At 45.0% G+C, this 17,714-nt stretch overlaps 1 protein-coding gene across 2 annotated transcripts; it reads right to left on the reverse strand.

Moving 5' to 3' along the window:
* Positions 1-4,495: 4,495 nt before the first annotated feature.
* On the reverse strand, positions 4,496-15,786 carry GNPDA1 (glucosamine-6-phosphate deaminase 1). Of its 2 annotated transcripts, XM_043913087.1 has the most exons (7): positions 15,633-15,786; positions 14,637-14,766; positions 11,299-11,400; positions 9,591-9,773; positions 8,426-8,610; positions 6,613-6,787; positions 4,496-5,929 (listed from the first exon to the last, which is right to left on the reverse strand). In XM_043913087.1, the coding sequence occupies exons 2-7, from the start codon at positions 14,758-14,760 to the stop codon at positions 5,829-5,831; spliced, it is 870 nt and encodes a 289-aa protein (XP_043769022.1). In that variant the 5' UTR covers positions 14,761-14,766; positions 15,633-15,786; the 3' UTR covers positions 4,496-5,828. The 2 variants fall into 2 exon arrangements, with proteins under 2 accessions (XP_043769022.1, XP_043769023.1); XM_043913088.1 differs by lacking the exon at positions 14,637-14,766 and having other exon boundaries at positions 15,633-15,761.
* Positions 15,787-17,714: the final 1,928 nt, after the last annotated feature.

A 17,714-nucleotide genomic window follows, 5' to 3' on the forward strand; every position in this document is an offset into this window, starting at 1 on the left:
TTTTTGGTGATGGCCATTCTTAAAGCATCCTTGTTTTCTGGCAACAAAATATTCCAGGCCTACTGTGATCGCTGCCCAAAACATATATTAATGATTGCTTCTCTCCAAGAAGTCCTGAGTAGCATCAGAGGCCCAATCTGGCCCAGGAGTATACATCCCACCTGATCTGCACAAGAGCTGGTTGAAGCATGATGACACTGCTGCTGGGAAACACAGGCCTTGGAAAGACAGATTAAAAAAAAAAATTTATTATTACTATTTTTAAAATTTTTATTGGTGCATTTACTTGATTTATAATGTGCTGTACAGCTGTATAATATCTGCTCTACAGCAAAGTGAATCAGTTTTATATATACATATTTGTTGTTCAGTCACTAAGTCATGACTTTCTGTGACCTCATGGACTGTAGCACACTAGGCTCCTCTGTCTTCCGCTGTTTCTCAGAGTTTGCTCATATTCATGTCCATTGAGTCAGTGATATTATCTAATCATCTCATCCTTTGTTGCCCCCTTCTTTTGTCTTGATTCTTTCTCAACATCAGGGTCTATTCCAGTGAGTCAGCTGTTTGCATCAGGTGGCCAAAGCACTGGAGCTTCAGCTTCAGCAGCAGACCTTCCAATGAATATTGAGGGTTGATTTCCTTTAAGATTGATTGGTTTGATGTCCTTGCAGTCCAGGGGACTCAAGAATCTTTTCCAGTACCACAGTTCCAGAGCATCGATTCTTTGGCACTCAGCCTTCTTTGTGGTCCAGCTCTCACATTCATACATGACTACTGGAAAAACCATAGCTTTGACTATAAGGACCTTTATCAGCAAAGTAATGTTTTTGCTTTTTAATATGCTGTCTAGGTTTGTCATAACTTTCCTTCCAAGGAGCAAGCATCTTTTAATTTCATGGCTGCAGTCATTGTCCACAGTGATTTTGAAGCCCAGGAAAATAGAATCTGTCACTGCTTCCAATTTTCCCCCTTCCATTTGCCAGGAAGTGATGGGATCAAGATGCCATGACCTTAGTTTTTTTAGTGCTGAGTTCCAAGCCAACTTTGTCAATCTTCTCTTTCACTTTCATCAAGAGGCTCTTTAATTCCTCTTCACTTTCTGCCAGTAGAGTGGTATCATCTGCATATTTGAGGCTGTTGATATTTCTTCCAGCAGTCTTGATTCCAGTTTGTGATTCATCCAGCCCGGCACTTCACATAATGTACTCTGCATATAAGTTAAATAAGCAGGGTGACAATATACAGTCTTGATATACTCCTTCCTCAATTTTGAACCAGTTGTTCCATGTCTGGTTCTAACTGTTGCTTCTTGACCTGTGTTCAGGTTTCTGAGGAGACAGGTCAGGTGGTCTGGTATTCCCATCTCTTTAAGAAATTTCCACAGTTTGTTCTGATCCACACAGTCAAAAGCTTTAGTGTAATGAAGCAGAAGTAGGTATTTTTCTGGAATTCCCTTGCTTTCTCCATGAGCCAACAAACGTTGGCAAGTTGACCTCTAGTTCCACTGCCTCTTCAAAACCCAGCTTGTACAGCTGGGAGTTCTTGGTTCTCATACTGCTGAAGCCCAGCTTGAAGGATTTTGAGCATAGTGCTAGCATGTCAAATGAGTGCAACTGTATGGTAGTTTGAACATTCTTTGGCATTGTCGTCCTTTGGGATTGGAATGAAAACTGACCTTTACCAGTCCTGTGGCCACTGCTGAGTTTTCCAAATTTGTAGCACTTTAACAGCAGCATCTTTTAGGATTTTAAATAGCTCAGATGGAATTCTATCACATCCACTAGCTTTGTTGACAGTAATGGTTCCTAAGGCCCACCTGACTTCACACAACAGGATGTCCAGCATCATCATGGTTATCGGGGTCAGTAAGACCTTTCTTGTATAGTTCTGTGTATTCTTGTCACCTCTTGTTAATCTCTTCTGCTTCTGTTAGGTCCTACTGTTTATGTCCTTTATCGTGCCCATCCTTGATGAAATGTTCCCTTGGTATCTCCAAATATTCTTACAGAGATCTTCAGTCTTTCCCATTCTCATATTTTACTTTTTTTTTTTGCATTGCTCATTTAAAAAGACCTTCTTATCTCTTCTTGCTATTCCCTGGAACTCTGCATTCAGTTGGGTATATCTTTCCCTTTCTCCCTTGCCTTTCGCTTTTCTTTCCTCAGCTATTTGTAAAGCCTCCTCAGTCAGCCACTTTGCCTTCTTGTATTTCTTTTTCTTTGGGGTGGTTTTGGTCCTGCCTCCTGTACAATGTTATGAACCTCCATCCATAGTTCTTTGCACTCTACCAGATCTAATCCCTTGAATCTATTCATCACCTCCACTGTATAATCATAAGGAATTTGATTTAGGTCATACATGAATGCCCTAGTGGTTTTCCATACTTTCTTCAATTTAAGCCTGAATTTTGCAATAAAGTCTCATGATCTGAGCAACAGTCAGCTCCAGGTTTTGTTTTCGCTGACTGTATAGAGCTTCTCCATCTTTGGCTGCAAAGAACATAATCAATCTGATTGCAGTATTGACCATCTGGTGATGTTCATGTGTAGAGTCGTCTCTTGGGTTGTTGGAAAAGGGTGTTTGCTATGACCATCAGGTTCTCTTGACAAAACTGTTAGCTTTTGCCCTGGTTCATTTGGTACTCTAAGGCTAAACTTGATTGTTATTCCAGGTATCTCTTGACTTCCTACTTTTGCATTCCAATCCCATGATGAAAAGAATATCTTTTTTGGTGTTAGTTCTAGAAAGTGTTGTAGGTCTTCATAGAACCGGTCAACTTCAACGTCTGCATCAGTGGTTGGGGCATAGACTTAGATTACTATGATTTTGAATGGTTTGCCTTGGAAACTAACTGATATCATTTTGTCATTTTTGAGATTGCACTCAAATACTGCATTTTGGATTCTTTTGTTGACTATGAGGGCTATCCCATTTCTTCTAAGGGATTCTTGCCCACAGCAGTAGATATAATGGTCATCTGAATTAAATTTGCCCATTCCCATCCATTTGAGTTCACTGATTCCTAAGATGTCAGTATTCAATCTTGCCATCTCCTGCTTCACCACATGCAATTTACCTTGATTCATGGACCTAACATTCCAGGTTCCTGTGCAATATTGTTCTTTACAGCATAAGACTTGACTTTTACCACCAGACAGATCCACAACATAGCGTCATTTCTGCTTTGGCCCAGCCATTTCATTCTTTTTGGTGTTATTCATAATTGCCCTTTGCTCTTCCCCAGTAGCATATTGGACACCTTCTCACCTAGGGTGCGGGAGGGCTCATCTTCTGGTGTCCTATCTTCTTGCCTTTTCATACTGTCCATGGGGTTCTCCAGGCAAGAATACTGGCGTGGGTTGCCATTTCCTACTCACTGGACCATGTTTTGTCTGAACTCTTCACTATGACGCATCTGTCTTGAGTGGCCCTGCACGGCATGGCTCATAGCTTCATTGAATTATGCAAGCCCCTTTACCACAACAAGGCTGTGATCCATGAAGGGGACATATACATCTACCCACTCTTTTAGACATTTTTCCCATGACATATTTTTTAAAGATCCCGAGTTCATATAGACATCTCCGTTTAGCATTCATCACTAAATCCTTTCTCATTTCATTCTGATTTTTTTCCTATTAACATTGCCTACCTATAATGTAATCCCTTCTTTACAAAATAAACAAAATGTGGTATATCCATACAATGAAATACTCTTCAGCAATAAAAAGGAATGGATGGTTTGCTACATGTTATATGGATAAACATCAAAATATTATGCTTAGTGAAAGAAGCCAGACCCAAACGATGTCATGCTGTATGATTCCATTTATATATGAAATGTCCAACAAAGGTAAATCTATAGAGACAAAGCAGATGAGTGGTCACCTGGGCTGGGGTAGGATTAGGGAGCTGTGGGGGATGATGGAAGGGGCTATGGTGAGGAATTGTACAACTCCACAGACTTAATAAAAATCCTTGAATTTATATTTAAAACAAGTGAATCCTATGGGCGCATATATTAATAACAGTTGTTAAAAAAGTAAACCTGTCTCTCAACTTCTATTCATACCTCAGTTGGTTATGTTTACCCAAGATGTTCCACTGTATTGACTTTTAACTTAAAAAAACTTAAAACCTGTTTTCCATACCTTGCGGTTGATACATCCCTCCTGGTCACAAGTCTGCCTTATTCTATTTAACAGGCATATATTCATTTGGGTGTCAAGCAGAGCCAGAATCTGACCATTTATTGCTCATCTGTTCATTCCTACCATTTTTTCACACAGGCACCTCATTTTTGTGAAATATTTTGGTTATTTTCCTCTCTGGTGTTTGAAGAAGAGATCAACAGTTGCTGTGACTGTGACTTCCTGCTGAGCTGCTATGAGGAGTGAGTGTGATGCTTTACTCACTAGCTGTTCTCAAAACATAGAAATATCAACCCAGGCCAGCTTCTGACCTCTGGGAGAGGAAGTCCACAAATGACACATTTTACTTGAAAATACTGGATTTAATAGAAAATAGCACATTGTAAACAAGTCCATTGATCCACTAGCTTAAAACCGAATGGCAGCACAATCACGTATAAAAGCTAAAGGTAAAACACTGGTACCAAAAACAGCGCTTAAAGAGAGGCCTGAGCCAGGCTCTGAAAGATCTTTCCCAGAAAAGAGGTGGCAGCAGCTTCCAACTGGCACAAAAACAGGGAGGAGGAGGCAGCATCCAAACCGTCAAGGCATAGAAGTAAGAGGAAAGAGCAGTAGACTCATTTTGTGATCAAGGAACAAAGGAGAAAGGGGCAAAAGCATTGTGTTTCCTGATGTTGTGGAAACATGAGGCCATGCCACAGGAGCCCACGAGGGTTAGGATAGGGTGTTTTATGTGGGGAAAGAATATTAGGCAACTTCAAAAGAAGTTGGTATGTTTTTGGCACTCAGCTCTTAGGGGTGTAGAACATGTCACTTGTGTGTTTCTAAATTCAACTGAGCTGCTTGCCCTGGCCCCATAACCTTGGCTGAATACAGCTTTGAATTTGACAGTGTCTGTTGCCCCTGTGGACCTCGTCCATGTGTATGAGAGGTTCCACAGTGAGACTCTGGAACAAAACACAGGACTCTGGTGGGGAAAATGTTCCGCCTTCCAGTGCTGGAAGGTCCCTGTGGGAGGGGAGTGTGATGTGGGTGGGTCCCTTTAGGCTCTGAGTTTATCAGAGAAAGCCTTCTCTCTAGCCCCACCCACCCAAATCCTCCCTCAGAGTCCTCTGAGTTCAAGGAAGGGCCAACTCTAAGAGTGGGGGGAAAAGAAAGGAAGGGATAGTTTCCTTCCCATGGCCTCTGTTATTGACCAAAGGGACTGCTTCCTCATACTGATTTTAGTTTATTCCTTAATCTAAAACAGTGATTCTCAAATAAGGGGCAGGTCTGTTCAAGGGGGACTTTCAAGACTCTCCAAAGAGGTTCTGTCCAATATATATAAGCCCTTAACTCCCTCCCCAGTTGAGAATCAGTGCACATGGTAGAGCTTACTGATGGGAATGTAGTATACATGTGAACAGTGTCAGAGACAGAACAAAAAGCTAAAAACCCCTAGTCAGTGGGGCAGACATCAAAATTATGGATTTTTTTTTTCCTGATTAAGAGTAAGTTACAAACAAGTAGCTAAACTCCATGACCAAACTCCACGCTGCATAGCCAAGAACAGTTCGCCCACTTATCTGGAGTAACCATACTAGATTAAAGAAATACAATTCTGTCATCCTAAAGACAATTTCCAGAAAGATCTGCCTGTCCCAATGAGGTACTTGATACCAGGATTAGCACAGGCTAATCACTGTATGGTTTCTTAGAAGACTGGCTTTTCTCTATTTCTTTCTCTTTGATACTGTACAAGGGGTCCACCAATTTGTTATGAACAAGCATTAAACCTACAAAAAATAAGAACGAAAGTTGTTAATGCAGGTAGAGGCAGAGTTCCATTATCAACAGTAACGTCCAGGAGCTCTCAAATTTTGTCCTAGAACTGGTACTCATCATCATTTTTCTGTGGGCCCAAATGATAGACATCCTAAGAATAGGAAAAGAATTTGTTATTCCTATTGAATGCTAGAATCCATGGGACTTTTATAAATTCAGTCTCTAGGACATTTGGCCATTATAAGTTGGCCATTTGTTCACCAAAGAACAAATTCCTATTTGCCTACTCAGTAAATGAGGATTTTCATGTTTGAAGCAGTGAGTGTCCTCTTTAAAGTAGAAGAAAAAAGATCTTCATGACAGTTCAGTGCCTTGACTAGAAGTAAAAGGCCTGTATGAGATCTGAAAAGATAAAAAACCTGAGGCTCAGTATCACTGCAAGGAGTTTACCAAATTACCCTAGAACTCCCAACTTTCATTTCATTCTTTTCTCCTTCTCAGAGCAAGCAGGTCTCCAAAAATGGACCCTTACAGTCATGGATGGAAGAAAAAACTGTATTCTGAGAGGAGGGTTTGTTTTTTTTTTAAATCACAGTTGTGAATTACAGTTGCCAGAGCATGCAAGCTAGATCCACTCTTCACTCCTGGCACATCTGAAGTTGGCTACCTACTCTCTGACCCACCTCACCCTCACCTTTGAAATACTTGACGGTCTTCACTTTCAACTCCAGGGTAGCATCCTCGTCACACACAAACACTGTGCGGGGATGCTGCTGGAAGGCAGACACGGTCCACATGTGGTTCACTCCCTCCTCGATGGCCTTGTACAGAGCAAATGCCTTGTGAGCACCTGTGATGAGGATCATCACCTGGGGATCAGAAAACAAGCCTGTGATGGAGGAGAAAGAGCAGCGAAACTGGAAGTCTAGACACCTGAATTCTAGTCTGGCTACCCAAAATGATCGTAAGGACTGTTTTTATGTCACTGTAAGTCATTAGCACAGGGCACACTGTGCTCCACCCTCTATGTGCTTTATCATACAAGTAGCCTGAAGTGGGGAGCGTCAGTATCCCTACATTCTAGGATAAGGAAGTAGGTTCTGTGATGGGGGTTTAAGTAGCCTGCCCCAGGTCATTTCTAACCTAGAGTCCGTGCTCTTGACCACCACGTAATTGTGTCTTCTGGCACCTCTGATGACGTCTGTGAAAGTGCCCTGTGGACAGATGTGCCGTGCACACAGAGGCCCACACCTTATCCCAACTGTTCTGACACTAGGTCCCAGGGCTTCTAGGCTGGGTGAGTTTTCAGTGACAAACTGAAAAAGAGGGGCCACCATCAGCACTGCCTACAAGGAGGCCTTGGAAGCAATGGTGCGAGTTATCTGTATGGCTGCTAAAGTTGAATCCCAATAAGGCTGCCCCTAAGGTCATTTTTCAATTCAGAGTATTAGACCTGCTCATGTGACTTAGAGTAATGCTTTTTGCCTAAGTAAAACAGGCACAGACTCCCCTCGACACTTAAAATATCAAGATATTAAGTGTTGGAAAGTGATTATAAATAGCTCTCCATACACCCTTTCATTGTAATTCACTTGTACCATGGAGTTGTGAGCAGGATCTACTGTTCCTTGCTTGAAAGATGAAAAAACAGAGGCACAAAGAGAAATGTGACTCTTTGTTCAGGACGCCAGAATTCATTTTTAAAAAGAGAATTCCCAGCCCCAGGTCCTTTCTGCACCTGCAGGAAAAGCCCTCAAACCACAGTATTTACCAAAACCAGCAAAATGACCTCCCTAGGTACTGATCAAGGTTTCCCAACAGGAATCTGCTGCCATTGATCATTTCACAAAAGCTCATTTTAGACAGGGAACCTTTTTCACTGATTTACATGTTTGTGTACAGACTTGGGCAAGGAAAGTTGAAGCTAAAATTTCTGTAGCTGCTTCTCACTGAATATATCAGAAATGAAGAGAAAAAGCTTCTAATGAAAGTAAGGAAACTGGAATCACAAAAAATTCGAATGATACCCAGATTTCTATAGAAAGACTCACTAAATTCAGGTCAAGATACTATTTCCATCACACTTCTCCACATTTATGAATCTCTGCACACAGGGCTATAAGCACAAGCATCTTGCAGTTGCAGGGGGAGCTCCCTTCAAGCAGTGACTGACCGCCACCAACTGCAGGGAACCAGAGGGCCCCCTCAGTGCCGGGGCAGGTACAAATTCATATTCTGACATTAGTGGTGCTGGGTAAGCAGAGACTAGGAGCCTGCGGCTTCCTGGGCAGTCACTGCTGAAAGGTTTCGCCTCACACTGGGAGGAACGGTTACTTCCAGAGAAGAAAGAGTACAGTGAAGGGTCTCAGTTGGGACTTAAGCCTTATTTATAATGTCTTCATTTTTAGTAAAAGTGAATTCAGGTAGTACTTGTATAGTTAAAATTAACAGCAAAAAGACAAGTCTAGCACCCCAGTGAAAGGCCTGTGATCCCCTTGCACCCTTACCTCTCTAGCATCCATGACAGTGCCCACGCCCACCGTCAGGGCCATAGTGGGCACCTTGGCAAGATCTCCATCGAAGAACCTAGCGTTGGCCAGGATGGTGTCCATGGCCAGCGTCTTCACACGGGTCCTAGACACCAGACTGGAGCCCGGCTCATTGAAGGCAATGTGTCCATCAGGGCCGATGCCTGCCCAAGAGAGACGGGGCAGCCCTGTCGGTGCCAGGGATCCAAGACTTCAAGAATGGACAATCTCTCCTTCCTCACTTAGGGTCTGAAAAAAATCCTTGAAAACCGTGTCTCTTACCTCATTCAGTTAAGGTACACTTTAAGGTACCTTCCCCCCTTGTTTCTAGCTGAGGCATACACACACATTGTTAACTTGCTAACCCCCTCAGAAAGCTAAGGAGTGAGCAGTTCAAAAAGCATCTGCCCCCCAGATCATCCAAGTGTAACTTTTCTCTCGTCTGCCACTAGTCCTGGGTCCCACTGCTTGGACAGAGTCACACTGAGTAAAACATATACAGGGCCTGGAAAGGGGCTGCCAGGTTTATAATATCTCAAAACATGAGCATTCCTAGCCTCTTCCTCCCCACTTTGAAGTAAAGAAGGGTTAAATCTGGAGCAGTAAAAAACTGTTCAACTTCAGCCTCCCACCTCCACCCACTGTGGGTGACTCCAGAGGCCATGAAAGACGGAAGTGTAAGAGGGCAACTCAGGGTAGGGACACCCTAGGTCCCCACCCTCTCTCTGCTGCTCTGACTGGCTGACCCAGGGCAAGTCACAAAACTCTGGGGTTCAATCGCTATTTATAGTGTGCAGGGGTTGACGGTAGAGTCTTTTGGAACTACATGAGTCTCTGATTTTTAATGTTTGACTGATCAGCCAGTTCCCATGACTGATCCATAAAACTCTGTCTAGGGAACAGAAAGAATCTGAGTCCGAATCCAAATACCTCACTTTAGGCAAGACGCTGAAGAAGAGGAGATGCCCCATATCACAGTTTCTGAGCAGCAGGGGCTCCCACTCTGTGCCTTCCCTGCCACCTCAGGCTAACAAATGACCCCTGTCACTGGCACAGAGAGGAAGCTGTTTGGGAGACAGGCATGGGTCTTGTCCTCCTCATGTGTTCCAGCCACCCTGGACACCTGCTGCAGTGTCGAGCTCACCTCCAACAAACAGCTCAATCCCGCCCGCAGCCTTGATCTTCTCTTCAAAGGCATCACACTCAGCCTGCAGGTCAGCTGCATTCCCATCCAGGATGTGAGTGTTTTCTGGGTGGATGTCAATGTGCTTGAAGAAGTTGTTCCACATGAAGGAGTGGTAGCTCTCTGGGTGGTCTCGAGGAAGGCCTGTGGGGCAATGACTGCACTCAGTCATGCCAGGCTGAGCCAGAGTCCACCTCCCAAAGATGCCAGGATACGTCCTGACCCCCAGAGACACTTTCAGGGAAGAGCCTATCAGGGAGGCTGGAGCCCCAGCCCTCCTACCTCCAGCCACTCAGGATAGGCTGAGCTGGTATCCTTGTCTGCTCATAACCATGGGACTAGGCCCTCATTCTGATCTCCTTTCACAGGGGAATGCCCAGAGGCTGCAGGCCAGGGTCATTCTGGGCCTCTAGAGGTGGGCTAGCCTCCTGGGGGGTAAGGACTGGGTCCATCTAGGGAAGGAAGCAAGCATACCCCTTACCCTATGCCTCCTACCCCACCATTCATTCCCAGTTACACCCTGCTCAGCCTGAACCCCAACTTGAACACCAGGTGGCTGGCGAGAATTAATTTCAGGGCCTCCCAAAGAGGATATTTTTCAATCAAGAAGAATGTCTAAAATGCATGTTTCAGGGGCTGGGTATGGAGAAGGAAATGGCAATCCACTCCAGTATTCTTGCCTGGAGAATCCCATGGACGGAGGAGCCTGGTAGGCTACAGTCCATGGGGTTGCTAAGAGTCAGACACGACTGAGTGACTCAACTTTCACTTTTCACTTTCATGCACTGGAGAAGGAAATGGCAACCCACTCCAGTATTCTTGCCTGGAGAATCCCAGGGATGGGGGAGCCTGGTGGGCTGCCATCTATGGGGTCGCACAGAGTCGGACACGACTGAAGTGACTTAGCAGCAGCAGCAAGGGCTGGGGCTGGGGTGCGGAAATGGGTAGTTGATGTTTAATAGCTAGAGTTTTAGTTTTGCAAGATGAAAAGAGTTCTGGAAATTGGTTGCACAACAGTGTGGAAGTATGTAATGCCGAACTGTACACAGAAAAACAGTTAAGATGATAAGTTTTATGTTATGTGTAGTTTACCACACTTAAAAAAAAAAAAATCTTTCAAGTGAAACCATTACAAGATGATGGTAGGTGGTACAGAGGGTGACAGGAGTCCAAGGTGCCACTTTTCATCAGTGGGACGGACACCAGTCTCAGCTCCCCTCCCGGTATACGTGGCAGGAAGGGGACTGGAAGATGAACAGTAGAAAGTCCAGACACAGACACTGGGGGACACGCCCCAGCCATGGGACCCCAGATCCCACCTGCAGCCATTTGTTCCAGAAAGAAATGGCATGGAGTTGGGGAGGAGACAGAGGGGCAATATGCTAAAGTTTATCAAGTGTCTGCTCTGTAAGTTTATCAAGTGTCTGCTCTGTACAAGAAGCTTCCACATCTGTTATATCACTTAATGCTTACAGCCCAAAAAGTCAGCTTCATTAGCTTCATGTCATAGCTGAAGAAACCAAGGCCTGGAGGATATGGTATCACCAATTGAGCCTACCACCAAATGTCACTGGTTCCGAGATGTCCCCAATCCTCTCCTGGCTGATCTGTAAGGCGAGGAGTACGACTTTCCTGGAATCAGGTAAGACTGTGAAAGACAAAGACTCACCCACATACTCATCCATGTTGAAAGTCTTCACATACTTGAAGGACAGGTCTCCATTCTTATAGTATTCAATCAGTTTCTTGTAGCAGCCAAGTGGGGTGCTCCCTGCAAGAGAGGCCACAGCAATGAACCCCCTTCAGCCTCCCACTCCTAGAAGCCCAGAGGGCAACCAGGAATGAATGAGGGATGCTACACTAGGAATACCTGTCAGATATCTGAAGTCCTACCTAATGCTCAATCCCAACTGCCATCCATTAAGTTGCTGGTTTAATAACCTATTTTCCCCCTAGACTGTAAGCTCCAGGAGGGCAGGGCTATGTTTGTCTTGTTCACTGCTGAATCCCTAGCACTTAAAACACTGATGATTGAAATGACTGTGATTAGCACCTGAGTGAATGTCAGACTTAATTACCAGTACGATATTCCCTGAGCAACCAGTATGTGAGAGGTACATTATGGGCATGCAGAGAAGTGACAGACTCAGCAGCCACCCTGGAGAAGCTCACTGTCTAGGGGAGGGGTCACATTACACCACGTAATGTCAGCTGTGGTACAGGCTAGCCTGTGGGTTCGGGGAGACTTCCCCTTGGAGGAGCAAACTCTTGTGTGCAGTCTCATTAAAAAGTCAGTCATAAACCCATAAAGAGGCAAGAGGACTGCTGTAGATTAAGAAACTAGATATGCATGAAGCCTGACTGGACATTGGATTAATTTTTTAAAAAATACAAATAATAAATGTGGACAATTAGAGGGAAAATTAATATAGTTTGTGTATTAGATGACATTGTGAAATGATTTTTAATTTCCTTAGGTATGATAATAGTATTGTGGTTATATAAGAGAATGTCCTTATTCTGAGGAGTTATGTGCTAAAGGACTTAAAGACTTAGAGGATCTCTGGACCTTTCAAGTCGCTTATAAGGAGTGTGTGTATGTATAGAGAGAGAACATGAGCCACAAGAGATGAAAGTAAATATGGCAAAATGTTAACTGGTGAATCCAGGTAAATGGTACCTATTCTTTCAGCTTTTCTGAATATGTGAAACTGCTAAAAATAAAAAGATGGAAAGAAAAAAGCCCCACCCAAACCAGGTCATTCTTTTCATAACCCACTAATGGCTTCTTATTTCACTCTGAATAATAACCAGTCCTAACAAAGGCTGTATATAACCTGGCCCCTGGCTGCCTCCCACCTGCCTTAGGAATCCTGCTTCAAGCAGTTTCACCTCAGGGCCTTTGCACATGGGGTTTGTTCCCTTTGCCAACAATGCTATCCTACCAGTATCTGCACAGCTAACTCACCTCTTCAGGGCCTTTACTCAGAGACTTTCCCTGCCCCCATATCCAACACTGTAACTCCCACCCTTCCTGGACATTCCCTATCACTTTCCCTGCTTCCTTTTCTCCTTCCCTCTTATCACCATCCAATCTACTCTGTATTTTGCTAATTCACTTGTTTATGATCTGTCTCTCCCACTATAATTTAAGCTTTAGGAAGGCAGGAATTTGTGTTCTTTTTATTCATTGCTGTATATCTGGCATCAAGAACAGTTTGGCATACAGCAGGTATTCGAAAAATATCTGCTGAATGAATGGCAGCAGCAGCCCCATTCACACAAAATAACCAGCCTGGCCCTGTGACATGGTCTTAGCTATGCCTGAGCTACACAGCTTCCCTGTCCTCCCCCTGAACTTCGTTATGTCCATTTTCCAAACTTCTAGCCTTCCCATCAGTCCTGTGTGTTGTTGATCAGGCACTACGTTGTGTCTGGCTCTTTGCGACCCCATGGACTGTAGCACACCAGCCTCTTCTGTCCTCCACTATCTACTGGAGTTTGCTCAAATTCATGTCCATTGAGTCAGTGATGCTATCTAACCATCTCATCCTTTGACACCCTCTTCTCCTTTTGCCTTCAATCTTTCCCAGCATCAGGGTCTTTTCCAGTGAGTCAGCTCTTCGAATCAGGTGGCCAAAGTACTGGAGCTTCAGCTTCAGCATCAGTCCTTTCAATGACTATTCAGGGTTGATTTCCTTTAGGACTGACTGGTTTGATCCTGTGAGCTCCCCATTATCTAGCCAATAAATTCCTTTTCTTCTTAAATTAGCCAGAGTAGGTTTTGGTAGCTTCCACCCAAATCCCTGACTGGTGCTTCATCTAACAGAAGGAATAGTCCAAGGAACCCACGTGGAAATGCTGTGCTAGTTCAAGTGTGATAGTAAGGAAGGAGCCATGTCTTCGATGGCCCTGAATACCACTCTGAGGGGCTGGATCTATTTTGCAAATGACAGGGCAATGGGGAGGGGTTTCAGCAGAAGCCCAGACTCCAATCTAGCCTGGCTGTACAGTTAGAAAACAGGATGTTAGTGTAGCCCCATCCTAGTCTAGGATGTTAGTGGTTTCACATGCACCTGCATATACTGTTCCCATAAACCTCTCCAGCAGAGATGGGGAAACTTCAGCTCACAGGCCAAATCTAGCATACTGCCTGCTTTTGTAGCATTCATAAATTAAAGGACAGTTTAAAAAACAAAAGAATATTATGACATATGAAAGTTATATAAGCTCAAACTTCAGTGTTGGTAAAGTTTCACTGGCAGTCAGCCATGCTCATTTATGTATTGTCTATGGCTGCTTTTGAGCTACAAGGGCAGAGTTAAGTGGTTGCAGTGGAAACTGTATGGCCAATGAAGTGTAAAATATTTATTACTTGGCTGTATATAGAAAAAGCTTGAAGACTCACCCAGTAGTATCTGGGCCACTGAGGCAAATCCACCCCACCTCTGAAAGAAATAATCAGAACATTTGCCTTGATGAGCTAGAGTCAAAATATCCTCTGATAAAGGCAGCATTCTGATTTTTTCTCCAAAGAAATTGGGACTGTTTTTCACTTAGGTTCTATGTTTAATTAAGCCTTACAGAATTGCTTTGAGTGACTATCTTCTCAGTTCTTCCAAAGACGGTGCTTAGTTACTAGCACTATAGGTGCAGAGAAATTAATTCATTACATAAAATGTATGTCTTAAGGTATTAGGACTTAATTCTGTTAAGGGCACTTGGCTCCCAGGGCTGATTTAGAGAATATAGCCTAAAAATCAAAGTTTTTCATGCCTAACCAAGATCTCTTCTACTCCAGGATTCTTAAGGAGCAGGCAGCAACAAAACCAACCCCAGAGAAAGCTAGGTCCTCTGTTTTGTATGCCCAGGGCGCAGGGGAGTTGTTGACTCATAGGGGCAGTACCTCAGAGCCCTCCTTGCAGTTCCTTGGCTGAATGAGCCTACCTACCTGGACCGTTGAGAGCCCCTAATGCCTTTGCCCACTCTCCCCATTCCACAACGCACCAGTAGGGAGCCCCAGGGTGAAGTACTTGTCTGGCCCTGGGTTAAACTGGATGATGCGGTTCCTGATGTATTTGGCCGCCCACTCACTGGCCTGAGAATAGTGGTCCAGGATGATGAGCTTCATCGTGTCCTGCAGCGGCAGGTGACAGAAAGAATCATTGGTAAGCCATAAGGAGAAAGGGGTGGAGGTGGTTGGGATGGAGGGGTAAGCCCGTAGGCTGAGCCAGGAAGAGGAACGCTCTTTCAGTTCACAGGAATATCAAAAAGCTGGGCCAAGTGGCTCCACCACCCAGCAGGAGGCGCTGCTGCGGGACAGACCTGGGTTCTAATCTCGGTTCCTCTATTTATCACTGCAGGACCTCGGTTAAGGACCCAAGTTCTTTGAGCCTGTTTTTTCTTAACGTGAAAATGGGGACAACAGCGCACCTACCTGAGAGATTTCATGATGGTGAATATTAAATGAGAAAACGCCTGTAAACCACATAGTATTCAACATAATATGTTGGCTAGTATGTTGTAGCTCGACCCAGGCCCCCATTCCCCTTCTTGACGACCCTCACCTGGCTAGATGCTATGCTCTACCCTTGAACAACTCCTCACTAAACAGGTCACGCGATCATCTTCGATCACTAGAGTAGGTGGGGGACTGGAGAGGTGTGTTCTCTCAGTACCAGAGAGAGGTGCTCCTACCGGCCGGCCTTGCTTTGTGAATCCTGTTTCCACCAAAGAACTCAGGAATTAGGGCGTTTACTCCTCCCCCAGCACTGCGGTCAAATCAGAGTGGGAAGGCCCGAGGCTGAGGTGGCTGGGTCTGCGATTCATGGGGTTTTCCCCACGACCGAAGTTTTTCCCCCATCCCAATGGCAATCCCATCGCCCTCCCAGGGAGGAGATCCAAGCAGATCGCTGGGAATCCCGGCCCCGGGGTACCAGAGGCTGGGCAGCGCCCGGACCCCGCCCGCGAAGAGCGTCCCCGCGGACCCCGCTCCCCACTTACGCCGATGCCTCCCGCGGCGGCTGCAGCGACTGCGCCGGCAGCCCCGCCCCGCGCGGGTCATGTGGCTGCAGGTCACGCGGTGGCGCGCTCGGTCTGCGGGGCTGATTCCGAGGGGCCGCGGCTCAGCGGAAGATTCTGCCCCGCGGGCCAGGGCCGCCCACTCTTATCTGAGTTCCGGGGCCGAGTAGTTCCGGGCCGAGTAGGCCCGGGGGGGCGGCGGAGGGGGTTGGTGGGAAACGGGACCTGGAGACTGGTTTGGTGGGAGAGAGAGACGGGAGGGGGATTCCAGCTTGCTCCCAGGGATGCAGTCCCCCGGGCTGGGGTTCTGGGACCAGGTTTTCAGTTTTGGGGGTGAGGCCGGGAAGGAAGAGCAGAATCGCTTTCTCTAGGGCTGAGCTTGGCTCCGACCTTTATTTTTTTAGATACCATTTCTTTACCTAGATAGTACTGCTTTTTGTTTGTTTGTTTTCAATATAATTGGATTTTTTTCTGCCCCTAGGGGGAAAAAAAAAGATCAATCTTTGCAGCAGTATAAACTAGAGAAAAATGTAAACTCTTGGTCTCCTCTATTCCTCCATCCTGAGATAATCGTGTTAACAGTTTAGACTACATCCTCAGTGAATTTTCGTTAAGATCCTTATATTTTACAGAAATGAGAACATGCCGAACGCGCCATCCCAAGGCAGCTGGGCGCCCGTGTCTTGCAGTTCCCCTGACTCGGCTCGCCCCTTTCCTTTTGGGCCCCGCTGCGGCTCCATCTTCTGGTGAGACCCTGATGAGCTGGGACTGTGCAGCTAACACAAGTTCTGGGTACTTGTACTTTGGCTTCACTGTTGGTGTAGGGTTTTTTTGTTTGTTTTGCTTTATTTATTTTTTTAATTTAGTTAGAAATCTCATCTCAGCCTGAGGATTGCAGATGTTTCTCAGTGAGGTTCCCACCCCATCTCCAAACACTTATTATTTTAGATAATAAGCTAAAGAGTCGGACACGACTGAGCGACTGAACTGAACTGAGTCAGCAGCTAGTCAGTTGGCTGATAGGTCCAGGAAGTGACCTTAATTGGGCCTGTTTCCCCACAGTTGGGCTTCCTACATAGCTCAGTCCTTAAAAAATCTGCCTGCAATTCAGAAGACCCAGGTTCAATCCCTGGATCGGAAAGCTCCCCTGGAGAAGGAAATGGCAACCAACTCTAGTATTCTTGCCTGGAGAATCCTGTGGACAGAGGAGCCTGGCGGACTATAGTCCATGGGATCGCAGGAGTCAGACATAATTTAGCAACTAAGCCACCACCACCCCCCCAGAGTTACTCTTTCTGTAGGGAACCAGTGCAGGTGTCTGTTAACTCTGGAGACTCTGGAGTCCGCATGGGGACTAATCAGAAAGGCCTGGGTTTGAATTCTGTTCTTGCCAAATTCCACTTCTTGAGTGAGTGACTCTAACCAATGACTCCCCTTCACCAATTCTTAATTTTCTTCTCTGGAACTTGGGAATTGAGTGGAAATTAAGTAATACTGACCTCATGTGGCTATTGTGAGCATTAAATGAAAAACAGCCCTCCATGTCCATGTTTCCACATGCACAAATTCAACCAAACTTGGATAGAAAATATTCAAAAAATAATTTCTAAAAGTTCCTAAAAAGCAAAACTTGTGTTTTTCTGTGTGCCCGGCAACTGTTTACATAATATTTAGGTTGTCTTAGGGATTATAAATTATCTAGAGGTGATTAAAATATATAGGAGTTTGTATATAGGTTATATGCAAATACTGTGTCATTTTATGTAAGTGACGAGCTGGTGTGGATTTTGGTATTTGCGGGGGGTCCTTGAAGCAATCCCCTGGGAAACCGATGGCTGACTATATTATCATAGATCCATAATACCCCTTATTTCCTCCTCCCCTCCTTACAGAGCTCTGAAATACTCTCTAATCTAACCTTCTGCCCTCCTCAGGCTCCACCCGCTCCATGCCTAGGTTTAAACTGTTACCCATACTCATCCTTCCATCCTCTTGTTTTGGAACTAAAGTTGTCTAATTAAAAGAATTGTGAGTGAGCTCCTCATCCCACCTTTTTTGTTTATG

The sequence above is a fragment of the Cervus elaphus genome, chromosome 9 (genome assembly GCF_910594005.1).
Source record: "Cervus elaphus chromosome 9, mCerEla1.1, whole genome shotgun sequence".
NCBI classification, from domain to species: domain Eukaryota; kingdom Metazoa; phylum Chordata; class Mammalia; order Artiodactyla; family Cervidae; genus Cervus; species Cervus elaphus.